The sequence below is a fragment of the Oncorhynchus mykiss genome, chromosome 9, assembly GCF_057628025.1.
Source record: "Oncorhynchus mykiss isolate SJ-2025 chromosome 9, ASM5762802v1, whole genome shotgun sequence".
Classification (NCBI taxonomy): Eukaryota; Metazoa; Chordata; class Actinopteri; order Salmoniformes; family Salmonidae; genus Oncorhynchus; species Oncorhynchus mykiss.
The window spans coordinates 64135929-64162902 of NC_143030.1; the positions used below are offsets into that span (position 1 = coordinate 64135929).

At 41.1% G+C, this 26974-nt stretch overlaps 4 protein-coding genes and 1 non-coding gene across 11 annotated transcripts; 3 read left to right on the plus strand and 2 right to left on the minus strand.

Annotated features, from left to right (window-relative positions):
* Positions 1–218: 218 nt before the first annotated feature.
* Positions 219–6998, minus strand: LOC110532508 (glucose-induced degradation protein 8-B homolog). Of its 2 annotated transcripts, none has more exons than XM_021616471.3 (5): positions 6863–6998; positions 3942–4075; positions 3548–3744; positions 2747–2944; positions 219–1485 (listed from the first exon to the last, which is right to left on the minus strand). In XM_021616471.3, exons 2-5 carry the CDS (start codon positions 4066–4068, stop codon positions 1312–1314), a joined length of 696 nt encoding a protein of 231 aa, XP_021472146.1. In that variant the 5' UTR covers positions 4069–4075; positions 6863–6998; the 3' UTR covers positions 219–1311. The 2 variants fall into 2 exon arrangements, with proteins under 2 accessions (XP_021472146.1, XP_021472147.1); XM_021616472.3 differs by having other exon boundaries at positions 6505–6915.
* Positions 6852–12489, plus strand: LOC110532510 (dnaJ homolog subfamily C member 5). 4 transcript variants are annotated; one of them, XM_021616474.3, is made up of 6 exons: positions 6852–7727; positions 8926–8978; positions 9137–9297; positions 9455–9668; positions 9900–10071; positions 10232–12489. In XM_021616474.3, the coding sequence occupies exons 3-6, from the start codon at positions 9182–9184 to the stop codon at positions 10336–10338; spliced, it is 609 nt and encodes a 202-aa protein (XP_021472149.1). In that variant the 5' UTR covers positions 6852–7727; positions 8926–8978; positions 9137–9181; the 3' UTR covers positions 10339–12489. The 4 variants fall into 4 exon arrangements, with proteins under 4 accessions (XP_021472149.1, XP_021472148.1, XP_021472151.1 ...); XM_021616473.3 differs by having other exon boundaries at positions 9160–9297; XM_021616476.3 differs by lacking the exon at positions 8926–8978 and having other exon boundaries at positions 7576–7727.
* Positions 12490–12687: 198 nt separating this feature from the next.
* LOC110532511 (tumor protein D53 homolog) lies at positions 12688–18302 on the plus strand. 3 transcript variants are annotated; one of them, XR_002474841.3, is made up of 9 exons: positions 12689–13184; positions 13655–13770; positions 14011–14159; positions 15218–15319; positions 15901–15927; positions 17177–17221; positions 17344–17412; positions 17529–17577; positions 17695–18302. XR_002474841.3 is itself a non-coding variant. In XM_021616481.3 (9 exons), coding segments are annotated over exons 1-8 (489 nt in total). In that variant the 5' UTR covers positions 12689–13171; the 3' UTR covers positions 17530–17577; positions 17695–17889. The 3 variants fall into 3 exon arrangements, 2 of the variants coding, with proteins under 2 accessions (XP_021472154.1, XP_021472156.1); XM_021616481.3 differs by having other exon boundaries at positions 17344–17379; positions 17695–17889; XM_021616479.3 differs by lacking the exon at positions 17344–17412 and having other exon boundaries at positions 12688–13184.
* Positions 18303–18417: 115 nt separating this feature from the next.
* trnae-cuc (transfer RNA glutamic acid (anticodon CUC)) lies at positions 18418–18489 on the minus strand. The gene has a single exon. It is a non-coding gene; the product is annotated as a tRNA-Glu (tRNA).
* A 437-nt stretch (positions 18490–18926) lies between these two features.
* Positions 18927–21901, plus strand: ppdpfa (pancreatic progenitor cell differentiation and proliferation factor a). Its single transcript, XM_021616484.3, has 4 exons — positions 18927–19110; positions 20871–21052; positions 21295–21388; positions 21552–21901. The coding sequence occupies exons 2-4, from the start codon at positions 20920–20922 to the stop codon at positions 21676–21678; spliced, it is 354 nt and encodes a 117-aa protein (XP_021472159.3). The 5' UTR covers positions 18927–19110; positions 20871–20919; the 3' UTR covers positions 21679–21901.
* The last annotated feature ends 5073 nt before the right edge of the window (positions 21902–26974 follow it).

Sequence of the window (26974 nt, forward strand, 5' to 3'; positions counted from 1 at the left end):
AGGGTTTACAATTTAGAACGCGTCCTCAGATTCCACGACCGCTGCAGCAGTGAGCCAATGCTTCAACTGGTGACCTACTATTCATCACTTCTATGCCGAAATTGCACATTCACAATAAATAAATTAACCTGAGCAGCAAGTTTACACAATGCAGGAAACAATGCTCTTAATGGATTGTCATACATTACCTACTGTAAAAGGCCGCATTTAAATAAAACTGTCATTCAAAATAATTGTTTATTTCCATATCTGCAAATATTACCTCAAAAAACGTCCAATAATAAGAGGGGAGTTATCTGTAGTCTCTATGATCACATTGTCTTACAGTACAATAAAAAGTTGTATGAAATGAAGACTGGACATTTAGCAGCAGGTACAAAATAAACAAATATTTCAACTCCCACATAACATAAACAAGGCGTGAGTGCTTCTGTAATGACCTTAACCAATTCAACAACATTACACTACATGCATCTGGGCAGTAAATGTACAAATTCTAACTGGTAACTAACTCTCAATAGCAAACTGGTCATGTGTACCGAACCTCTCTCTACTCCCGTAGGAGAGAAATAAGTACAGCCCTTCTACTGTGAAAGGTCAAGGTTTCCACCATCTACAACTTTTCAATCAACAAAACAAGGCAGAGCTCCATGTGTCTTTCAAAGACAGAAGGGAATGTAAACTCAACCAACCATTTAAAAGAAACCCGTATTTCCATGTAAGAAATAATTTCATTCAGCAGTAGACAGGTTAATACCAGAAGACCGGTTATAACCTATCAAAGTACAGTAGATAAAAGGCTGGGTAACACAGTTTCCACTTAATCCAAACCCTTTATCTAGAAAAAGTGGCGTATAGCCTATTCCTCTCTTTCCTTTACACATGAGCCTAATTTAGTCTAAAACTCTACCTTATATGTATAAAATCATAACTCCCAAACTCAACGTGGCAACCCAGTGGCTTTAAAACAAATAAAACAAAATTATACTCAGAACTCACCATGATACTCAAGTAAAAGTGAATAATACTTATTTTTCAGGTAATCAAATATAAACCAGCAATTTAAATTTGTCTTTCAAAATGTCTATAAATGTGGGTACTCTGTTGAATGTTTATATCATCATAGCAGTTATCACTTTTTAAAATACAGCCATATACTGTTTGCACAATCAATTAAGTCCTCTCATATATGCAACATGAAAAAAGTATTTATATTGGTATATAATATATGTTATTATTACGTTATCATCCAGTCGTTGACTGCTTATAAATAGGAGAAAGTGTGGTAGTCCATGTCACTGCTTGTTCATTTCACTTGGGATCCTCAATAGTGCCTTTGCTGAGGTCTGTCATTTTGGGGTATTTGACTTTCTTCTGGTCCAGCTCGTTCTGAGCCCATAACAGCAGCTTGAGTAGCTTGGCCAGTTTGGGTGTTGACTCCCTGTTCTCATAGTCCAGCACAGCCTGGTTCACCTCACTCCACACCTGAAGAGCATTGAGAAAGGAAAGAAAGGTGTTTAAATTACAGGAATACAGTCACACATAGAACACCACCAAAAATAGACCCTTTTACTCATGCACATTAAGGCTCTTTCTTTACATTAGTAAAATATGTGTAGTAAGAGCTGACTCTTCAACATCAGATCTGCAACTTATCTGTTTACAGTATCTTTACATTAATATTGGATGTGGTGTGGCCAAAGCCACATTCCTGCTTCATGTGTGTTTGCAGCTATTAGCATACTGTAAATACCATAGTATATAGACAAACAAAATAAGGATCTAAACCATATTGCACATAATGTTGCACACTTGATTAATGCAATGATTCACAAATGTGTAGAAATTTTAAAAGCATTTCATTTTCAATTTGGCTAACAACAAAAACGCTGTCTCCTGGAATTAAGATAATTAAGGTCATTCTTGCATGGGCATGTGGTAAATAATGAATTGTGCATTTTGGAGTCACCTTTATTGTAAATAAAACACTTCAAAATGCACAATACATTATTATTTACCATTCATTCATTACTATTGGGCACAAAACAAACAGCAAATGGATCCACCAAATGTCAGTCACAAGCTTGATGTAGTCATTGCGTGCTATGAATATGGGACCAAATACACAACTTTTTTTTACTACTTTAATACACATAAGTGAATTTTTCCCAATACTTTTCCTCCCCTAAAATGGGGGAATATGTACAACAAGTGCTGTCATTTTTAAACGGTTCACCCGATATGGATGAAAATACACTCAAAATAAAGCTGATAGTCTGCACTTTAATCTCATAGTCATTGTTTGATTTTTGGAGTAGAGCCAAAAGAAGAAAAAATGCTTCACTCTCTTAATAATTACGGAGAGCACTGTATGTGTCGTGGATCTAGTATGCGTCGTCAAGTTAGTGTAGTGTAAAGAGGCTATAATTAAGTAATAAGGCACGAAGGGGCGTGGTGTATGGCCAACATACCATGGCTGGGTGCTGTTCTTATGCACAACGCAACGCGGAGTGCCCGGATACAGCCCTTAGCCGTGGTATATTGGTCATATACCACAAACCCCTGAGGTGCCTTTTTGCTATTATAAACTCGTTACTAACGTAATTAGAAATGTTTTGTCATACCAGTGGTATATGGTCTCATATACCACAGCTGTCGGACAATCAGAATTCAGGGCTCGAACCACCCAGTTTATAATAGCCTAATAAACAATTATACAGATGATAGGCCACACACATAGACACACCTTCTGTCGCTGCATCATGTTAAGCAGGTCTCCAAAGGGCGACTCTTCTGGGTTGTCGAAGGCAAGAAGAGCCAGCGTCCTCTCCATCTCTGTCAGGCACTCACGGCTCTCCTCCCCCTGCTCTGCCAGCTGTGTCTGGGCAAACTCCAATGCAGACTCTGTCTCCTGCAGCCTGATTAACTCAATCAAGTGCTGTTGCTACAAAGAGGAAAAGGGGAAGGAGAGAAGAAATGGAGAGGGACTTTTTATGTTGACTGAGATCACGTCATTTACAGCAATGACCTGGGGAATAGTTACAGGGGAGAAGAGGGGGGATGAATGAGCCAATTGGAAGCTGGGGATGATTAGGTGGTATGAGGGTCAGATTGGGAATTTAGCCAGGACACTTGTGTTAACACCCATACTCTTACAATAAGTGCCATGGAATCTTTAGTGACCACAGAGAGTCAGGACACCCGTTTAACGTCCCATATGAAAGACGGCACCCTACACAGGGTAATGTCCCCAATCACTGCCCTAGGGCATTGGGATATTTTTTAGACCAGAGGAAAGAGTGCCTCCTACTGGCCCTCCAACACCACTTCCAGCAGCATCTGGTCTCCCATCCAGGGACTGACCAGGACCAACCCTGCTTAGCTTCAGAAGCAAGCCAGCAGTTGGATGCAGGGTGGTATGCCGCTGGCAAAGGAATGAAATATACGTTTTATCAAGTGTTTTGGTGTGGGCAATGGACATCCACAATAGATGTTGTTGTCTTGGACAAGCTCTGATCCTAAATCAGTCCCCTGAGGGCATCCTTACCTGCAGGTGAAAGTACAGGTAGCGCTTAGTGTCAAGCAGCTCTGGGTGTAAGCTGTTGATGAGTGCGATGGCCTCCTGTATCTGTCCCTTCAGGATCAGCTCTCTAATCTTTATTCTCTCATCTAGAGAGTCCAGGTCCACACTGGGCTCGATCCCAGACTCCATCCGAAACTTTTCGGCTGCCTCTTTAAACCCCTCTGCACAAACACAGACAAGAGTGAGACCATCAAAATCACAAGAAAAATCAACTGGATAGATCAAGGAAAAATGTGGGATTCTGCTTCTGTAAGTAGAGACAAGCTGAAGATTCAGAAAGGTTAACTGGGATAGAGAGCGGCTCAGATTGGAGGTTGTTTTAGCAGCAACTGACACAAAAGTGTGAATCGTGGAATACCTGTCACAAGGTAATTCATAATGAGCCGGTTCATGTCCGCCCTCTGTATGTGTACATTGTTCAGTTTGTCCATCCATTCATCTTTAGTAATATCTTCGGACTTTTCCGCGTAATTCATCATTGACATTGGGATCCTGCAAAGTTTAAATAAAAAAATATGTTAGCTAGCAAGTAGTAATTGCACCGACATGTCGAGAGTGACTGTGGTCGAGGCTGAGGTAAATTTGGTTTTATATTCACACATTCATCAGACATTCACTAAAAGCCATTTACAAATGTAAAAATCAATAACTAATTAACCATGTCACAGAATCATCAAACTAGATATGATTTATTCTATAAATGTCTAGCATACATTTACAACCTTTGTTTTGAGTAGAAATTCCAGTTTTGACTTAATATAAATACATAAAATCTATCATATTCCATTTTAAACTGTATAAATCAATAACTAATTCACAGTTTGTCACAAAAACATGAAACTATGTATGATTTATTCCACAAATGTATACTTTACAACTTTTGTTTTAGGGAAAAATTCAAGTTTTGATTTGATAGAGGGCATGTAGTCTGTCTAGAGGGCGTGCGGTCAAAGTTCTAACGAGTCTGTTATACCCTATTAGAAGGGGCCTGACATAAAATTTGGCATCTTCAGTCATATTAAATTAAATTACAGGAAAAAACTACAGATTGAAGGGGTCAGGTCTGGCTAACAAAGAAGACAGGTGGATGGATCAAGAGGACCAAGACAACCAAGAGGATCAACATGGAAACATGGAAAAGCACATTTGTTGTCCATTAAAATAACATCAAATTGATCAGAAATACAGTGTAGACATTGGTAATGTTGAAAATGACTATTGTAGCTGGAAACAGCAGATTTTTTATGGACCAGCAACCATCACTCCTGTGTTCCAATGGCACATTGTGTTAGCTAATTTTAAAAGGCTAATTGATCATTAGAAAACTGTTTTGTAATTATGTTAGCACAGCTGAAAACTGTTGTTCTGACTAAAGAAGCAATAAAACTGGCCTTCTTTAGACTAGTTGAGTGTCTTGAGCATCAACATTTGTGGGTTCGATTACAGGCTCAAAATGTCCAGAAACAAAGTACTTTCTTCTGAAACTCGTCAGTCTATTCTTGTTCTGAGAAATGAAGGCTATTCCATGCGTGAAATTGCCAAGAAACTGAAGATCTCGTGCAACGCTGTGTACTTCTCCCTTCACAGAACAGCGCAAACTGGCTCTAACCCGAATAGAAAGAGGAGCGGGAGGCCCAGGTGCACGACTGAACAAAAGAACAAGTACATGACTGTCTAGTTTGAGAAACAGACGCCTCACAAGTCCTCAACTGGCAGCTTCATTAATTAGTACCCGCAAAACACCAGTCTCAACGACAACAGTGAAGAGGAGACTCCGGGATGCTGGCCTTCTATTCAGAGTTGCAAAGAAAAAAGCCATATCTCACTAGCCAATAAAAAGAAAAAATTAAGATGGGTAAAAGAACACAGACACTGGACAGAGAGAGATGGCTTTTTCTTTGCAACTCTGCCTAGCATCCCGGAGTCACCTCTTCACTGTTGACGTTGAGACTGGTGTTTTGCGGGTACTATTTAATGGAGCTGCCACTTGAGTGACCCCAAACTTTTGAACGTTAGTGTATGTTATGGTTCACTCTTAGTTTTCCTTATCTCCATTATGGAACGTCCATGTTGATCATCTTGGTTCTCTTGATCCATTCACCTGTCTTCTTTGTTAGTAAGGCCTGACCCCTTCATCCTGTAGTTTTTTCCTGTAATCTAATTTAATATGACTGAAGATGCAGAATTTCTAATAAGGTATAACAGACTCGTTAGAACTTTGACCACGCGCCTTCTAGACGTACTACATGCCCTCTATCAAATCAAAACTGGAATTTTTACTCAAAACAACGTTTTTAAAAGGTATGCTAAACATTTATAGAATACATCATACATAGTTTAATGTTTCTGTGACAAATGGTGAATTAGTTATTGAGTTATACAGTTTTAAATAAAATTGTTTAAATTGTATGTATTTATATCAAATGAAAACTGTAATTTCTCCTCAAAACAAAGGTTGTAAAAGTATGCTAGACATTTAAAGAAAGTTCATACTTTGCTTGATGATTCTGTCATAATCAGTGAACACGTTATTGATTTATATAGATTTAAATGGCATTTTATAGATGTTAATGTATTTCTGTCAAATCAGAACTGGAATGTTTATTCAAATCAAAGGTTGTATAAAGTATACTAGACATTCATTGAAAAAAATCATACCTAGTTTGATGATTCTGTGACAAATGGTGAATTACTTATTGATTTATACTTCTTTAAATTACATTTGATAGATTGTATGTATTTCTATCAAATCAAAACTGGATTTTTTCCAACGACCAAAAAAAGGTTGCAAATGTATGCTATACATTTATAGAATAAATCATACCTAGTTTGATGTTTCTGTGACAAACGGTGAATTAGTTATTGATTTGTACATGGCTTAGGGTGAATGTTCGAATGTGTGAATATAAAACCAACTTTACCTCGGTGTGGTCGAGTGGTGTTTGAAGAACAAAACAACGTTAGTTATGTAGCTAACTAAATCCTTTAATTTCGAAAGGTTAGCTGGCTATTAACAATGATATCATATCTACCATCTATGCGAGGAACAGAGCGAATATTCTGGTCTCACACACCAAACCATTTAGTCTGAAATTAGCTCGCTAACTATCGTTATTTGTTGTGTTGATACTAGCTAGATGGCTAGCTAACGTTAGCTTGTTGGTGCATCACCCACCAACATGTAATTGTAACATGAGTGAAGAGTACAATACGATACATAATAATATATATTCTCGCTATCAAATATAGTAGTCAGCTTTATTGTTCAATTAAATATACCTGTAACAATCGGCTACGGATGTGTAGTTGCTTCAAGCTCTCTCGCGTGAATCACGACAACCGAACGTGATTTGGGGAAACAAAACTACGATTGGCCAGTGGAATGATGTCATGGTTACCAAGGAACAGTAGCAGTGATGGGGTCTGTTCAGAAGGGTTCAACGTTGCAAAAACTTTCAGATAGAAATGTATTTTGTGGAACAGATATTTTATGTATTGTAGAATTGGGCTGCAAGGTTCTAAACGTTTCACCTCATTGTATATACCTTGGTGTAACTCGAAAGTATGTTCTGTGGAATTAACGCAATGTGAAAAAGTAAAGCAAAGACAGGTATTACTTCTTAGCGTACCCTGACGAAAAATTATTGCAGTCAGATGTATATAACTGCAGTTAGAGTGCAGTATATCTGACGTTATTCTGCAATTACTGCATCCAAAATACCACAGTCGACTACAGTTGCTGCACTTTTTTTTTTTTTTTTTTTTTGCAAGGGTAGGCATACTTGGGTTTTCTCTGAGGGGGTATCTGGTTGAGAATCACCTATGCCTACTTTACTGTATTACATCTCTTCAAAAGTCCTTCAAAGGTAAATTACTTCATCACGTTGTAGCTATGTTTATTTATTTTTAGTAAACATTAGTTTATAATGCAGTAATAAGGCTGAGGGGCATCCCAATCAATGATCGTGCGGCGCGCAGGTCGATTGGAAGGTGTTCGGGGGCGGGGCCAGTATACTGCTGCAGCTGTCCATGGTTGGGTTTGGTGAGTACGCGCGGTTCTCTGGGATGAAACCATAATCAGACACCGTTATTATATCTCTTTGGATCATTTCCCTATACAGCGAATCAAAGCCGACTTCAAGAGGTAAGCATTGATGTGGATTGTTTATTTTTAAAACCTATTCTCCCTTGCCCTTGAAAATTACTGCTGATTTGAGCGAGTCCTGTCTTGCATTTAGAGAAGGCCAGCAACAAACCAACATGGATGCTGCGCAGTGCTGATGCAGCTACTTAGATTAATCGCTCCAAGCATCGCATTTAGGCTACAGATTCAACAAATAATCCTGAATATATATCATAATATTCTAGTTGTCCTTATAGCAAACGGACATTCCATTAATGATGATCATGTATTCCATTTATTTGAACAGCGTTATAGTGTACGGATTTTAACAGCCTCAGAGTTTACGGGTTTTACATTTGTCGTTTTTTGTGACAATTTGTTTGGTCAGTCATTTGTGTCATGGCCTAAAAATTGTAATAGTTTGTCTGGAGGTTGAAGAAAGGGTATTTTACGGCTAGTGCGCCATCTCAATAAATCTAGCCTATCTATGGTCAGCTGCTTCCTTGGAAGTCAATAACGATTCTCCTCCCCAGGACCACATCACATAAAGTCTCACCATTTACACTAATTACTTGAGATGTAGGATCCAATTAAGTACATTATTTGAGTTTAGTCTTTTTTTATTCAGGGACAGGCCTATGATGGAAAATGCTCAAAATTAAGCATTTTGGCCTTACCATCACTGCAGAAGGTCCTTGACGTTTTCTGAATGCTGTAGGCCCTTGGGGTTCTCTGACTGCTGTAGGCCCTTGGGGTTCTCTGAATGCTGTAGGCCCTTGGGGTTCTCTGAATGCTGTATGCCCTTGTGCAGTCTGAAGCTGTAGCATCTTGATGTTTGTGATTTGTCGTTAACTTCTTACATATTTCCTATCAACAATCCAAACAATTGACAGTGAGAGAGTTGACAGAGTAGCTACTTTGAAAAGAGACCTCCGAAGGGTACACATTGCAATTAATATCAGTGATTTGTGTGAGACCTACCCCAGTTCTCAATTAGACACTGAGTGACTGAGAATGACAACACTCATATCTCATGTAAGTGAATTTGTTATTGATTTAGTAATAGCTACAGGATCCTGGCATTTGTAGGCCTATTCTAAGTAGAAACCCAATAGATATACAGTAAGAATATGTGGCTAGGTTGTCTGATCTGTTGTCGAAAGGAAGAGGGCATCTAGGTTCACAGCGAGATGATTTACTCTACTCTTTCCTCTTACAGGGTAGGAACCCTGCTGTGAGTACACCATTTTGGAGTGGCGGTAGGGATATAAGGTGTGCAATAGATTCCTGGAGTGTGGGAGTATTTAGTGATTTTGGGGCAGAACCACATATTTGTGAGAATGAAAAATACACTGCTTCAGTCAACACACAGGGTGCTCTAGGCTGAAAAATAGTGTAATGATGACTCATTGGTAAATAAACATGTGCAGTCCTTCCTTTTCTCTGTGTTCAGATTGTGAAGGACGCTAGGCATCATGGCAGCACAAGAGCAGGCGAGGCAGCGCTCACTCTCCACCTCTGGTGAATCACTCTACATTGTGCTTGGCATTGACAAGCTAGCCACTCCCGACGATATCAAGAAATCCTACAGGTCAGTCAGAGAGGCGCAGCCACTTACTGTAGCAGTTATACTAATACTCATCAATAAAAATATAGACACATTATTTTCTAGAGTTGTGCCACATATAAATATAGTCTTATGTTTTGTTAATTGGTACAATCTGACTATCACTCTTATGTGTTCTTAGAAAACTTGCATTGAAATTCCACCCTGATAAGAACCCAGATAACCCGGAAGCTTCTGACAAGTTTAAGGAGATCAACAATGCCCATGCCATTCTGAACGACCCCACCAAGCGGAACATTTATGACAAGTACGGCTCCCTGGGACTGTACGTGGCTGAGCAGTTTGGCGAGGAGAACGTGAACACCTACTTTGTCCTGTCCAGCTGGTGGGCTAAGGTGAGACTGCGAGGTGCCATAGGGAGGTGGGGGGGTTGACATGTAGAATTGACTTTGTGTTAAAGATTAAATGGCATATTTTATAACACAAACCCTGTAAAAACAAAACAAAGCCTCTCTAACAGTTTTCCTTGATTGTTATTGTTTTATCTTCTTGCCATACTCTTTTGATCACTCTTACACCCCTCTCTCTCACACACACACACACACTGCCTTGTTTTCTCTCTGCAGGCCTTGTTTGTGTTCTGTGGCCTGGCCACTGGCTGCTACTTCTGTTGTTGCCTGTGTTGCTGCTGTAACTGCTGCTGTGGGAAGTGTAAACCGCGGCCTCCAGAGGGCCAGGAGCCTGACTTCTATGTGTCCCCTGAGGACCTGGAGGCCCAGATGCAGTCTGATGAGAGAGGTGAGATCGACTGCTTATTGTGTAAGAAACATGTTTCTGCATGAACACAAATCACTTCATCACTGACCATTGACTTGTTTCAATTGCATGGTAATTTACTATGGAGTGCCATCATTACTGACCGTGTGTGTGTGTGTGTCGCTCTCTCTCTCTCTGACAGAGGCTGGTGGTGAAGCAATCTTGGTGCAGCCATCAGCGACAGAGACCACCCAGTTGACGTCAGATGGTCACCATTCTACCTATCAGACCGACATGGGCTTCAACTAAACCCCACCCCTGGCCTGTGGCCCTGCCTGCTACCCTGCTCCACCTTAAAAGGATGAACGAGAAGGGCAATCTGTTTAAACTTCACTAAGAGAGCCAAGTCCTGGAGAGGAGATGGAGGAGTGAGCGTGGCCCACATACAGAACTCTTTAAGATACACCTCCACTTTCCACCCGCTCCAGAGTGGTCCACTCCCGCCTCAATGTAGGAAGAAAGAGAAAGAAAACATTTGCTTCCCTTCCGTTTGTTCTTTCATATACTTTGGCCTTTGACCTCACAAACCTCCAACCCCACAGTCCCCTATCCATATTTCATGTCATTGTGTAGCATGCACTGTTTTGAGATAAATAAATAATTGTCTTCATTTTTAAAAAATTCATACTGTTGGTGCACATGTGAGTGTGATTCATTTGGGGCACAGTTTACTTTATGTTTTTGTTCACTGATAAGAGAGGTTAGGTTCAGGGAGGTTGTGGATAGTGAGGTGTTTCTGTTCATTGTCTTTGCTGCATGACGTCATCATTAAACATTCAAAATAGAGCTAGACAATTCTCAGTTTAAAATTGCCATCAGCTGATGCCAGTTATAAACACATAGCTCCTTTTCTTTAGGCACTTAAACCTGTAGATTTGGACTCTTGTTTACCTATGTTTGTGCCCTTCCCATTGCATTGTGGTTATATTGTGCTGAGATCTGTGCATGTAGAAGGGTGGAAAGGGAGGGCAGGGCACACAAGCTGCATTTTATGACAGCAATATCATGAAATACTGGTGGTGACATTGCTTTCTTAACATTTAGTGGGTCTTGAATTTAATTGGCTTGGTTTGGTCTGCTCTTGTGTGAAGGAAGCATTGCTTTGTCCTGCCCCTAAAATCCGAATTGAATGCTTGTAATCTTGCCCCTGACTTCCCTGCATCGAAGAACTGACTAACACCAGAAGATAAATATCATACATAGGTTTGTTAACATATGTAGTCATGTATATTTGGTTTAGTTTTACTTGCCACTGTGCCACCCACAGTTCCGTTGGATTGTTGGGATGTGACCCAGACATCTCTGAGCAACACTTCTCTGCACATTTGAGTGGTTGTTCTCAATATCCAGTTATTTTATGTTTTACCTGTGCTTAATTTTCTTGTGGTTCCGAGTGTTACCCCACACTGTCTAACCCAAGGACCATGACCTGATCCAATTAGAGGGGGACATATTTTCATTCCAAGGACTGTTAATTTATGTTTAGATGTGATCAAAAAGACTACTGTATGGGTGTAGGGAAAAGTTGGGAGCATTTGAAGAATATTATCATCTTGTTTTTTATAATTCTGTTTAAGGGAATTCAGAAGTGTTGTAATTGTCCAATGCTTTGTTAATTTTTTTTTTACCATCATTGAATTTTGAGTGTCGATATTGGTACTTTCTTAGGTCATAAGTAATTTCATCAGTGGGCTAGCACTACCACAGGCAGCTCTTATCCTATAACCAGAATAGATTTGTGTTTTTAATATAAATATATACAACTAAATATATGTAAAGTGTAACTAATGCATAACCTGCCATTATCTTCATTTGTTTGTTTCATTAATGCCAATTATGTTTCAATGGTTTACAATGGATGTCTGAGCTCCTCTCATCTGCCCTCTGCTTTTGATGGTATGGTTGTTTGACATGTGTGGTCCTTTTACAGTGTTTGCTGTGCCCTCCTCAGAAACCGCCCCATAGATATACCTACCTACCTGTTATCGCTTCTTCATTGAGATGTTGGAAAATGCTAATTGTTAAATGAGTTGAATGCAATGTGAGTTCAAAAAACTACTGGACCAATGATCAGGAAATGGTTCCATAAAAATGTATCGATACAGATGACATAGTATATAGTATAATGATATAGTAATTTTATGAACTTTATTTTATTTAAGTTAACTTATTTTGTCATGTTTTGATGATGAACGGCTATAGTTATAAATGGTATGTTTTATTTTGATGTGGCCATTAAATTTTGCAACGCATGGTTTAATGGTTAAGGTCTGTTGTACATACACTTAAATATTACGTATAAATCTGGACCTTTATGTTGTAGCATGGTAATGTGTGTGTGAAAGAAAACAAAGTGGGTCATTGATCTGCTGTTGTTAAATAAATGTTCCTGAACATTTACTGTTGTTTTCTTTATCGTTTCAGTTCTCATGTTTCTACAGTATGCTACAAATATATGGTTCTCGTAGGCCTACCGGGACCTTCAAATAAGCAAACACTAGAATATGAAAGGCGGCTTGGTGCATTAATATTGCCAGTAGATGGAGACAGAGCCCGTGCTGTGGAATCCTCTGTTTCGCGCCCTCGCTCATTTTACCACCTGATGGATATTTTCCCAAAGATCCAGCAATCTGCACAGGTGCCCAAATTGAGTTTCCCGCATTAGCAGCAACGTTCTTACAACATTAATTGGGAAAGTAACTTATACTGTAAAATAGCATCGATTATCAATGTATACAAATATACAAATACCTATTATTTGTTTACCTAACCAGAGCTCATTCCCCATTATCACACACGTGCGGAAGAGTAACTCTCATTCTCATAATTAAGGATAGCTTTTTCCTCTTGAATAAACAACATTACATTTCCAATACGACTACATTATAGTGTTTTCTTCGCTTTTCTGTAAATGGCTTAGGCATGTAAACCATTGCGTGAGGCTGAATTTGAGCATAGAGAAGCATTTGAGAGATCTAGTATCGACGAGTAGGGATTGGACTCCATTTAGCAAGAGCAACGTTAGCTTGAACACGGAAAATACGTACCAGGTGAAACTGAGTTTTTCAAAAGTCTGCTGAGCATGAATAGGCAAGGTAAGTCGGTTGCATTTAATTTACTACGTCTAGATTGTTCAATTGTTTAATTACCAACTGACATTCTACTCAGAATCACGCGGGTAGATACAATACGTTATATTAGACTACCTAGCCTCTACTGCTATGCGTGATTGGCCACACGCAATGTTATTGTTAGATCTACAGGTAGCCATATAATTCATTACCATGGACAGCACACTGGGCGAAAATGAGTACAACATACTGGGTCAACACAGTGGCCGGCCTACATGATGTAGCTACACATTTGTTCAGGACATTTTCAGCCTGTCCTTCTAACGTGGCGTTCATGACTAGACTACATAAATGTATGATTTACTTCATGAAGATTAACTGTATGTTTGAATGGCCAGTAGCTACTGTAATTAATGTCAACAACTGATCGAAAATGCATGCCCAAGCATCTATGGTTTGCATTTCAGACAGTAACATCTATACTCCTTTAAAAGGTTGCAGTGGGGAGAATGTTTCACCAAGGAACATTTCCATTGGAATATCAAGAAATGGTCTGACTAACGGTCTATCAGAGGAGGATGAGGATGATTTAAAGATGGAGCTAGCAAAGGTACTATTCCCTCTGTGTCTCTCCAGCATTGCCATTTTGTCCCATTCTTCATGTTGTCAAACATTGTCATACTCATGTTTGATCAATGTGTCTCTTAGGATAATACTTTGTAAAGATTTAATTTAGCATCGTACCCAAATGAATGGAAAAAGACAAGTCATAGAATAATTTCCAATCCAATTATTATTACTACCTCTGGTTCCTTGAAGGTAAACTTTTCTGTAATTTTGTTCTGCTCAGACAGAGGATGAGATGCAGACATTGCGGCAGGTGCTCTTGGCCAAAGAGAAATATGCGGTGGACATCAAGAGGCAGCTGGGTATGGGCCCCTTCAGTGAGATTAAACACAACATGTCCAAAGGCTGGCATGAAGTCCAGACCTCCAACATGTAAGTACTTCCTGTGAGATGCCATCATGATATCACGCTGCTTCAACCACCTATACACCATCACCACCACCAGAAAAATGTCTTAAAATAACCTGAGGTATTAGAAAGAGCTTCACAATAATACATCAGATATAGCATCAGAATAGTATCAGAATTGAAGGCATTCCGAAACTGTGAATAGATTTCAAACTAATGAAGAGCCAAATTAACCAGGGAGGTTTTGACTCTGACCTAATGTGAGTAAAAGTTGGGCAAAGGTCAAACAACAACCATGCCTGCCAAAGAAGCTATTGTAGCTATTATTATTTCTGGCAGAATGTTGTGGAAAAGCATGCAACGTCAGCACCCTGTTTTAGCCTGGCGTGATAGTTGATGGGTACTCCTGAAAGGCACACTCATGTTTGGTACTGAGTGTTCTCCAAGATGGGGTTTTCCAAAAGTGTTGTTGTTCTCACATGTCAACTAACAAGTAATATGTGGGGACAGCTGATGGGATTTTGAGGTCAACTAGGATCAGATGCCTGTTAATAGCCTGTCTAATAGCCTGTCTTAACACTGACAGTAGCATTAACACAACAGGCTATGGCTGGCCTGGCCAGGGAGGAAGCACTTCAGTTGGTGAAAACAGAGGGGGTGGGAGTATCTGGCTATATGCACTAGGATGGGGGTGAAGATGATGTACGAAAAATGTATGCACTCACTACTGTAAGTCACTCCGGATAAGAGCGTCTGCTAAATAACTCAAACGTAAATGTCCATCCATGCTCACTACATTTGTCCTACTGCTGCTGTTGCTGCACGGAGCTCGTCACTGTGACGTTGTCTCAGAGATTTTCCTTTTTGTTGTTCCAATTCTAAATCTACTTTAAGGAATGGGAGGAGAAACAAAAGTGGAACGTGAGGATGTGGTCGATATACAAATATGAATAGAATACCACTTATTGGGTAATTGAACACAGTACCTCCGTGACATAGAGATTTTAAATTGCCCTTTTCAACAATAAAAAAACTCCTGGCACTTCATATAGTCAACACTCTCTCCCTCTCTGTGTCTCTAGGTATAGGATGACCCATGACACTATTTCTCATGCAGGACAGATCAGCACTGCTGCCATGTCCACAATGGGTGTGGCCATCACAAGGAGACTGGGAGAAATGAGGTACCCTCAGCCTTCCCTTTACTCTTTTATTATCCTCCCATACATCCTCCCATTCTTTCCATTTCCTTTACCACCTCTAAAATGTATCTGTCCACTATTGAGGCCACCTTTCATATTCGTCATCTCTTTTCTTAATCCGTTAAATTATCCATCCATCTTTTTAATCCAGCTAAATACTGTATATTCAGCTATTTTCATGCAGTTCATCTTCACAGGACACATTTTTTGAGGACAAAGGTTTCTTCATGCGGACTTGTTTATGAATGCCAGGGAGAAAACAACAGCCTTAATCCAATCAGATCAGCCTGTCTTAGTTGGCAACAATATCTGTTTATCTACTGTACTTTTCCTACAAAGCCTTTAAATGGAGCCTGTGTAAAGGGTAGCTACCGATGTGATGCATTTTTGCTTTCCAATAATGGCAAGCACACACAAACCCACAGACACACACGCACACGCACGCGCACACACACATACACTGCACTGACAATTTACACCTCCATGTGGCCTCTTGATTACTGTATCTGACCCATCTCTCCATCCCCATGTCTTTCCTGTGACGCTGCACACTTACCGGATAGAGCACTGCCTTTGCCAAGCCCACCTCGGTAAGGATAGTAGGAGTGCCTTGGCCTCCAGCCTGCTGCACCAGATTGTCTCACCTCTGAAGCTTTGTGATGATAAAACATCTTGATTTCAATGTGATGTATTCTCAGACTGTTGCATTAGCTTTAGCCTCGGGGTCCAGGCTCCTCGGCCCTGCAATACTATATTACCTTAGACCTGAGTGAACTACATAAAGTAACTAACTAGTTAACTATAACTAACTACTGGGTGAAGTGTTGCATTCGTTTAGACCTGAGTGAACTGCTGATAGATGCATGTTAATGTTGCTGACCTTTCACCCTTCACCTAATTAAGCTGCTACTGATATTATCTATTGTTCTTGCTCACATGCTGTACTATTGTAGGCTTGCCCTAATACATGCTGTAGACCTGCCCTACTACATGCTGTACTGCTGTAGGCCTACCCTACTATACGTTGTACTGCTGTAGGCCTGCCCTACTACATGCTGTACTGCTGTAGGTCTGCCCTACTACATGCTGTACTGCTGTAGGCCTACCCTACTATACGTTGTACTGCTGTAGGCCTGCCCTACTACATGCTGTACTGCTGTAGGTCTGCCCCACTACATGCTGTACTGCTGTAGGCCTACCCTAGTATACGTTGTACTGCTGTAGGCCTGCCCTACTACATGCTGTACTGCTGTAGGTCTGCCCCACTACATGCTGTACTGCTGTAGGCCTGCCCTACTACATACTGTCCTGCTGTAGACCTGCCCTACTACATGCTGTACTGGTGTAGACCTGCCCTACTACATACTGTACTGCTGTAGGCCTGCCCTACTACATACTGTACTGCTGTAGGCCTACCCTACTATACGTTGTACTGCTGTAGGCCTGCCCTACTACATACTGTACTGCTGTAGGCCTACCCTACTACATGCTGTACTGGTGTAGACCTGCCCTACTACATGCTGTACTGCTGTAGGCCTACCCTACTACACGTTGTACTGCTGTAGGCCTACCCTACTACACACTGTACTGCTGTAGACCTGCCCTACTACATGCTGTACTGGTGTAGACCTGCCCTACTACACGTTGTACTGCTGTAGTACTACATGCTGTACTGGTGTAGACCTGCCCTACTACATGCTGTAGGCCTGCCCTACTACATGCTGTACTGGTGTAGACCTGCCCTACTACACATTGTACTGCTGTAGGCCTACCCTACTACACGTTGTACTGCTCTTACTCATCTCTCTTTGTCTCTCTTTCTGCTCTCTGAAACACCAGCCCCTCCTTGGGCCACTCCATCAGTGTGCCTGCTATGAGTATGAGGTAAGACACTGGACCCGCCTGTTTCACTCTCTGACATCCCTGATATTCTGCCCTACTACTACTTCCTGCAGTACCTCCATAGGCGGTGAATGACATTTGAAATATATTAACCTCATCCCCAGGCTAATTGCGAACAGCGCTTGGGGAGGAAGACTCTGGTGAACGAGATTATAATTACATTAATGCTGCAAGTAAAAAAAGTTACATTTAGTTTGATTTATCTTTCAGTGAATCGTTTAACCTGAAATGGTTCTGTACCTCAAAGGGATTTAAATTGTTTTAGAGATCATTTATCTTTCTGCCTTAGACATTCCAATACATTCAAGTCCTTTGAAGACATGGTGGGAAGCGTGAAGGTTAGTGTCTGTGTTCTCTCGCAATCACAAACAAACACAAAGATCAGAAAATACTGTATTGTCTCGTCTTTGATATTCAATTCCTCATCTCTCTACTGTTTCCTGTCTCTCACACAGAACAAGGTGTCCGGGAGTCGAGGGAATGACGGAAATGTCTCTGGGTTTGGCAGAAGCCCATCTCAGAACAATGGTTCCTTCTAACATAATCCACCTAATTTTCCCTCTTCCATCTATACTCCTTTAATCACTTTCCCCTGATGTCATTGTCCACACTACCCCATCAGACATTAAACATTTTGTAGGATGTTGATGAATGAATAAATGACCAAATACAGTTTCTATGGATTCCGTGTGGGCTATGCAGAGATATTTAACTTTTTTTGTTGTTGTTGGAGTGGGGTGGGAGAGATTTAAAATGTCATACTGTGAATTGAATGTCATCAAGGTACAAATGTTTTTCTACAATTTTATAGAATGTAGCTTCAGTTGTGAGATAGGAGTAATGCATTTTGTATAGCTTTGTCAGTGTTGGTTCCAACCATTCATTAATTTAAAATGTTTAAATAGTATTTCCAATATGCAGCTATTTATATTGTCCTGTTGATTGAAGGAAAATATTACTGTTGGCTTATATCCTGCTACTGCATTCTAAGAACAAAACAATCCCAAATGTACAGTGAAGTATTTTTGTACTTTGAGAATTTTTAATTAAAACGTATTATATGTGGTCTGGTCTCATGTGTAATGATTTAGGATAACATAACGGTTAGCCTAACGAGATACATAAACGTGATTATTGCTGTTTCACAGTAACAGTCATTTTTGTCAAAGAAAAACGTATTCCCTGACCGGGAATCGAACCCGGGCCGCGGCGGTGAGAGCGCCGAATCCTAACCACTAGACCACCAGGGAAAGTTGAGAGAATGAACACAACATAGATTTTAACCTTGAACAAGATACTATACAGTTTATAGGGACAATTGTTACACTAGTCTGATTTCAAACATCTTACAAACACTGAAAATAAAAATGTTGATAATGACATCATGGCATATGCTCTGCTAGAGTTATGATTAATTCCTAAATGCGAAATTCCACACCATAGCTAGAAAAACTAATTAAAACAGTGAATCAGAACATTCACTGGGTTAAAGTTCGCTGACTTATGCTCAGTTCTTCGTTTTTTGTTGTTTCCACAGAATTGACGTGGCAAGGGCATTGCAACCAATGATTGCGATTTCATTGAGTGCTTGCCTTGCCTGGTGCAAACGCTGTATAAAAGGGCCCTGTCCACGCCCATGAGCAGCTCGTCCAGTAGGCGTCATATCCTGCACTGTATAAAGCTACCTGCCTTTCGCTCTTCAGTAGCCTGCCTATTCCTACACTAACGACACCATAAAGACCTTGAAGGGTCCTTTCAGAGAATATACCCGCAAATGGGCAATAAGAGTCCTTTAGTGTTATTCACTGATCTTTGCCAACCGACCCTCATCCTCAATCCTTTGTTGTTTTGCAGCATCACCAAACAAAAAGGTAAGATTGATTTGGTTGCTTTTAGATTAAGGCAAACAATATGGGCCTCTGACTATGCCATCTTCAATGTCAATTGTATAACCCATATTGTCTAATAATGGACAATGTGTTTCCAATCCTATATATTGACCTATTAAAGAAAGAGCTATGGTACTAAGTTATATTGTATTTATTGTCCTGGCACTAATCATTACAAATGCACATTTCACATTGTCTTTAATAATGTAATAAGTATGTGGTATGTGGATTTTGACTGCTGACGTTTTAGTCTCTTTGCATCTATATTTTATCTGGATGGTCTGTTGTTTATTATGCACCTGCCAGTGTCACTGTCATTTATTGTGCTGCACGTGAGGTTATATTGTATTGGTCCCCTGCTGGCATTGTCTTTGCTCCCTAGGATCCTTGGGACCTCCCTACTCTAAACCCTAACCCTTACCCTAACCATTTTACATTTAAACTTCAATAGGGTAGGGACATCCCAAGGAACTTGGGATAGCACAGATCCTGTTGGCATGAATCAAATCTAATTGTATTGGTCTGTACATATACATTGTGGATGTAATCGCAGGTACAGCGAAACGCTTATGCTTCTATCTTCAACAGTGCACTAATACCTAACAATATACACCCATACAAAACATATCAGAATGAGCAATGTCAGAGTCCGGAAAATAAATATATATGTATATACAGTATGGACAGTATATACAGTTTGGACAGTATATGAATATTAAAGGTGTGTACAGCAGTAGTTATAAAGATTGAGCCTTGACTATAATACAGTAAAACAGTATGAATATAATATGTAATGCGGATGCACATTCACACACATCTAATGTGCCCCACAGCAGTAAACATTTATTTACATTTTCTTTTTCCACTGTGTGAAGGGAATTGGTTTATCCTTGAGATGTTTTTTTTGCAACTGCCTATGTAGCACAGATGAGAACTAGGCTGGCAATCCCCAGCCATCTGGACAAGGGCTTCTGTCCTGTTTGGACCGGTTTAGACATGATAGAACTGACTTTGCATCGAACATGTAATCATGAGGTTGCTTCTCAGTAAACTATTCACTTTTGCTTATAGTAATGTAGTTTGGTTGGGGAGTAAAATCACATTTTTGGCATGTTTCATTCCACTGCAGTGTTTGAGATGTCAGTGTGAGTGTTTACCACAGTTGAACTGTTGGCAACCTTTCTCTTAGAAAAAGGTTTTTGATTCCTGTATAGTCCTGCTTACTGCTATATTCTGTTTTTCGAGTGGCTTAGTCAGTACCTTAGAGGTCCTGTAGCGGTTAGCCCCAGTGTTGAGGCCTGCCACGCACCTAGCTGGTGCACAGCACTCTGTTACCTGGCTAGGTTCCCGGCAGTTGGGACATTATACCTGCAAACCCGGCCCCGCACTGTCCAGTTATTTTCAGAACATGGTGTTGAAATCAGACTCTCAACTGTTGACCTCTATCACCTCTCTAAGCCAACATTGAGACCTGCCTATAATAGGCTAATGATAGGCTTCTGTTAATGGATGATGATAGTAATCATGAAATAGGTTGTCAATTTGCACAAAGGCTTTTGCACAGCTTTTTGTCTTTGTTCAGAATGTTGTGTTATGGCACATTCAGTGAGATCTAGCATGCAGCATTCATAGACAATATTATTAGGCTCATCCCAGTATCACTTGCCTCTGCTTGCAAGGTTCCTGTTTCCACACTCGTAATAATCCATTCTTCTCTCTCTTCTTTCCTCTCTCTCCCTAAGGTTTCCCATCTTCCATCTTTGAGCGTTTTTGAAGGAAAGGTCAAAGAAAATGGCAGCAATTCCATCTACCGGTTCTCTCATCGCCACCCATGATTACTACAGAAGGCGCATAGGATCCACCTCTAGCAACAGCTCTTGTGGCAGTTCTGAGTATGCTGGCGAAGTCATTCCACACCCCCCAGGTACAGATGATCAGATAACTGCAAAGGTTCCTCTGAAATGGCACCCTATTCTCTACATAGTGCACTACTTTCGACCAGGGCCCTTGGGGCTCTGGTCAAATGTAGTGCAGTATGTAAGGAAAATGGTGCATTTCAACTCACTCTCTCTGACAAATGCCTTTATTTAGGAACATATCCTCTATCTCTCTGTGCAACTTGATCTGACCAGGTTCCTAATCTTCCTTTTGTATTATTTTTCTTAGGTCTGCAGAGACAGGACTCTGGTCACTGGTGGTCTTCTTTCTTCTTTGCAAACAAACAGAACCAGCCTGGCAGCATGGTTGGATCTGAACAGAAGTGAGTTCACTAACCTAAGAGTCACATAAATGGATCAAATCCATGCATGGTTTAAATGTTATGCTTGATTTCTCCTTTCTTTGTATGTCTAATTTTGAGTAACCAGTTGTTACTAATTGTAGCCATGTACCTCTGTCTAAACAATATTTCCCTCTTGTTGCAGGAGTGGAACATACACGGTGAACAACGGTCAGGTGACTTGTATTGCCAGGGAGATGGTGTTGAAGAGACAGCTCAGTGAAAGCAGCGACTCTGGGAAGATGGAACATGGGAGCCCACCACCCTCCTAACTCCTTCTCCTCAACATCTCACTCCTCACCACCCCATGGAGATGGAGGCAGCGGAGACTACTTTTTTTTACCTTTTAGTGATGGAGGCTGCTTTTCCTCCCTCTTTGTTTATAAATAATATATTATATCTTTTTATAATTAAACACTAAAAAAGCCGTTTTTTCCCAAATGTCTGTCTGATATCATGCTTTTTGCTGTTAAATAAATCAAAGTATTTAATACATTTTTCTTGAATTGTATTTAATAAGTCCCTAAATATATATTTTTGTTAATATTTTAGTCTATATAAAGTTTACACACAGAAAAGATTAGGGCAGAAATTGCTCTCTAGTTATTTCACCTGATTAGCCTAGTTAGTGAGAAAGTGTAGTTTCTAATAACTTACTTTCTATAACAAGAGTGAATATTCCTATAACTAATAGCCACTATATTGAACATGTGAAGTGTCCATGGCTCTGATGAAAGGAGATAGACAGACTTTAGAAGGAGCAGTTCTGGCATCCACAATATGTAACCCGATAACAATCCGGAGATCTCCATTGTCAGGTTTGTTCATGTCATTACTGATGTGTAGAGAATCTGTATTACAACATGCTGCCAGCCAGTGTTGATGTACTTGCTGAATGGAATTAACCCGGTTAGGCTGCAATGTGATTAGCAACAGCTAATTTATAAAGACGATGGCTTATATAATACATTACACCTGTTCTGTTCTGAAATATAGATCAACCACCTGTGGAACATTCTGCATTACTGCAGTCATTCACATTGTTTCGCACAATCTCTTGGGGATAAAAGTGTCAACTATATTTGTGTCAACTACATAAAAAAATGTAAACTATATTTTTGATAGTCTTTCTATGCTCTCAACATATTGGCATGGTGGAGTCAACACCTAGTTATATCAACAAGGATCCAATAAAATATACTTTCAGGATTGTTCATTAAAGCATGGAGTTAATGGGAAGAGTTCACTAGTTTTACACTGACTGAAGTCAACAATGTTTACTCCAGTTACTGTAGTTAACCATTTAATTGAACCTAATGTATAGTTAGTTATACAAGTTATTCTCATTGAGATAAAATCTATTTAGCAAAAGAGACCTGCAGACATGGCTCTAACATACAGGCTACATATAGTTGAAGTCATAAGTTTACATACCCCATAGCCAAATACATTTAAACTCTTTTTTTTTTCTTTTCTTTTTTTCTTTTTTTTTTTTACAGTTAATGACATTTATTCCTAGTAAACATTCCCTGTCTTAGGTCAGTTAGGATCACCACTTTATTTTAAGAATGTGAAATGTCAGAATAATAGTAGAGAGAATGATTTATTTCAGCTTTTATTTCTTTCATCACATTCCCAGTGGGTCAAAAGTTTACATACACTCAATTAGTATTTGGAAGCATTGCCTTAACATAGTTTAACTTTTTTTATTTTTTATTTCACCTTTATTTAACCAGGTAGGCTAGTTGAGAACAAGTTCTCATTTGCAACTGCGACCTGGCCAAGATAAAGCATAGCAGTGTGAACAGACAACACAGAGTTACACATGGAGTAAACAATTAACAAGTCAATAACACAGTAGAAAAAAAAGAGAGTCTATATACATTGTGTGCAAAAGGCATGAGGAGGTAGGCAAATAATTACAATTTTGCAGATTAACACTGGAGTGATAAATGATCAGATGGTCATGTACAGGTAGAGATATTGGTGTGCAAAAGAGCAGAAAAGTAAATAAATAAAAACAGTATGGGGATGAGGTAGGTAAAATTGGGTGGGCTATTTACCGATAGACTATGTACAGCTGCAGCGATCGGTTAGCTGCTCAGATAGCAGATGTTTGAAGTTGGTGAGGGAGATAAAAGTCTCCAACTTCAGCAATTTTTGCAATTCGTTCCAGTCACAGGCAGCAGAGAACTGGAACGAAAGGCGGCCAAATGAGGTGTTGGCTTTAGGGATGATCAGTGAGATACACCTGCTGGAGCGCGTGCTACGGGTGGGTGTTGCCATCGTGACCAGTGAACTGAGATAAGGCGGAGCTTTACCTAGCATGGACTTGTAGATGACCTGGAACCAGTGGGTCTGGCGATGAATATGTAGCGAGGGCCAGCCGACTAGAGCATACAGGTCGCAGTGGTGGGTGGTATAAGGTGCTTTAGTGACAAAACGGATGGCACTGTGATAAACTGCATCCAGTTTGCTGAGTAGAGTGTTGGAAGCAATTTTGTAGATGACGTCGCCGAAGTCGAGGATCGGCAGGATAGTCAGTTTTACTAGGGTAAGTTTGGCGGCGTGAGTGAAGGAGGCTTTGTTGCGGAATAGAAAGCCGACTCTAGATATGATTTTCGATTGGAGATGTTTGATATGAGTCTGGAAGGAGAGTTTACAGTCTAGCCAGACACCTAGGTACTTATAGATGTCCACATATTCAAGGTCGGAACCATCCAGGGTGGTGATACTAGTCAGGCGTGCGGGTGCAGGCAGCGAACGGTTGAAAAGCATGCATTTGGTTTTACTAGCGTTTAAGAGCAGTTGGAGGCCACGGAAGGAGTGTTGTATGGCATTGAAGCTCGTTTGGAGGTTAGATAGCACAGTGTCCAAGGACGGGCCGGAAGTATATAGAATGGTGTTGTCTGCATAGAGATGGATCAGGGAATCGCCCGTAGCAAGAGCAACATCATTGATATATACAGAGAAAAGAGTCGGCCAGAGAATTGAACCCTGTGGCACCCCCATAGAGACTGCCAGAGGACCGGACAGCATGCCCTCAGATTTGACACGCTGAACTCTGTCTGCAAAGTAGTTGGTGAACCAGGCAAGGCAGTCATCAGAAAAACCGAGGCTACTGAGTCTGCCGATAAGAATATAATGATTGACAGAGTCGAAAGCCTTGGCAAGGTCGATGAAGACGGCTGCACAGTACTGTCTTTTATCGATGGCCGTTATGATATCGTTTAGTACCTTGAGCGTGGCTGAGGTGCACCCGTGACCGGCTCGGAAACCAGATTGCACAGCGGAGAAGGTATGGTGTGATTCGAGATGGTCAGTGACCTGTTTGTTGACTTGGCTTTCGAAGACCTTAGATAGGCAGGGCAGGATGGATATAGGTCTGTAACAGTTTGGGTCCAGGGTGTCTACCCCTTTGAAGAGGGGGATGACTGCGGCAGCTTTCCAATCCTTGGAGATCTCAGACGATATGAAAGAGAGGTTGAACAGGCTGGTAATAGGGGTTGCGACAATGGCGGCGGATAGTTTCAGAAATAGAGGGTCCAGATTGTCAAGCCCAGCTGATTTGTACGGGTCCAGGTTTTGCAGCTCTTTCAGAACATCTGCTATCTGGATTTGGGTAAAGGAGAACCTGGAGAGGCTTGGGCGAGTAGCTGCGGGGGGGGGGGGGGCGGAGCTGTTGGCCGAGGTTGGAGTAGCCAGGCGGAAGGCATGGCCAGCCGTTGAGAAATGCTTGTTGAAGTTTTCGATAATCATGGATTTAATTGGTGGTGACCGTGTTACCTAGCCTCAGTGCAGTGGGCAGCTGAGAGGAGGTGCTCTTGTTCTCCATGGACTTCACAGTGTCCCATAACTTTTTGGAGTTGGAGCTACAGGATGCAAATTTCTGCCTGAAGATGCTGGCCTTGGCTTTCCTGACTGACTGCGTGTATTGGTTCCTGACTTCCCTGAACAGTTGCATATCGCGGGGACTATTCAATACTATTGCAGTCCGCCACAGGATGTTTTTGTGCTGGTTGAGGGCAGTCAGGTCTGGAGTGAACCAAGGGCTATATCTGTTCTTAGTTCTGCATTTTTTGAACGGAGCATGCTTATCTAAAATGGTGAGGAAGTTACTTTTAAAGAATGACCAGGCATCCTCAACTGACGGGATGAGGTCAGTGTCCTTCCAGGATACCCGGGCCAGGTCGATTAGAAAGGCCTGCTCACAGAAGTGTTTTAGGGAGCGTTTGACAGTGATGAGGGGTGGTCGTTTGACTGCGGCTCCGTGGCGGATACAGGCAATGAGGCAGTGATCGCTGAGATCCTGGTTGAAGACGGCGGAGGTGTATTTGGAGGGCCAGTTGGTCAGGATGACGTCTATGAGGGTGCCCTTGTTTACAGATTTAGGGTTGTACCTGGTGGGTTCCTTGATGATTTGTGTGAGATTGAGGGCATCTAGCTTAGATTGTAGGACTGTTAAGCATATCCCAGTTTAGGTCACCTAACAGAACAAACTCTGAAGTTAGATGGGGGGCGATCAATTCACAAATGGTGTCCAGGGCACAGCTGGGAGCTGAGGGGGGTCGGTAGCAGGCGGCAACAGTGAGAGACTTATTTCTGGAGAGAGTAATTTTTAAGATTAGTAGTTCGAACTGTTTGAGTATGGACCTGGAAAGTATGACATTACTTTGCAGGCTATCTCTGCAGTAGACTGCAACTCCTCCCCCTTTGGCAGTTCTATCTTGACGGAAAATGTTATAGTTGGGTATGGAAATCTCAGAATTTTTGGTGGCCTTCCTGAGCCAGGATTCAGACACGGCAAGGACATCAGGGTTAGCAGAGTGTGCTAAAGCAGTGAGCAAAACAAACTTAGGGAGGAGGCTTCTGATGTTGACATGCATGAAACCAAGGCTTTTTCGATCACAGAAGTCAACAAATGAGGGTGCCTGGGGACATGCAGGGCCTGGGTTTACCTCCACATCACCTGCGGAACAGAGGAGGAGTAGTATGAGGGTGCGGCTAAAGGCTATCAAAACTGGTCGCCTAGAGCGTTGGGGACAAAGAATAAAAGGAGCAGATTTCTGGGCATGGTAGAATATATTCAGGGCATAATGCGCAGACAGGGGTATGGTGGGGTGAGCTTATTTTGTGTTGGGGTTTGTGGGTGGTTGTTTCCTGTCTTTGGGTTCTCTGCACTAGATAGGACTGTTTCGGGTTTTGCCACGTTTGTTGTTTTGTAATTTGTGTTCATGTTTAGTTTCTCTTATTAAAAAACATGAACTCTAACCACGCTGCATTTTGGTCCTCCTCTCCTTCGACGGAAGAAATCCGTTACTGAACCACCCACCACAACAGGACCAATAAGCGTGGTAACGGGCAGGAGCAGGAGAGGCAGCGATGTCAGGATTTCTGGACATGGGAGCTGAATCTGGACTATACAACTTGGGAAGAGATAGACAGGTGGGCGGTCGACCCAGGGAGAGTGCCGGAGCCCGCCTGGGATTCGCTGGAGCAGTGCGAGGAGGGTTACAGGAGAATGGAGTTGGCGAAACGAGCACGGCGGCGCGGATGGAAGCCCGAGGT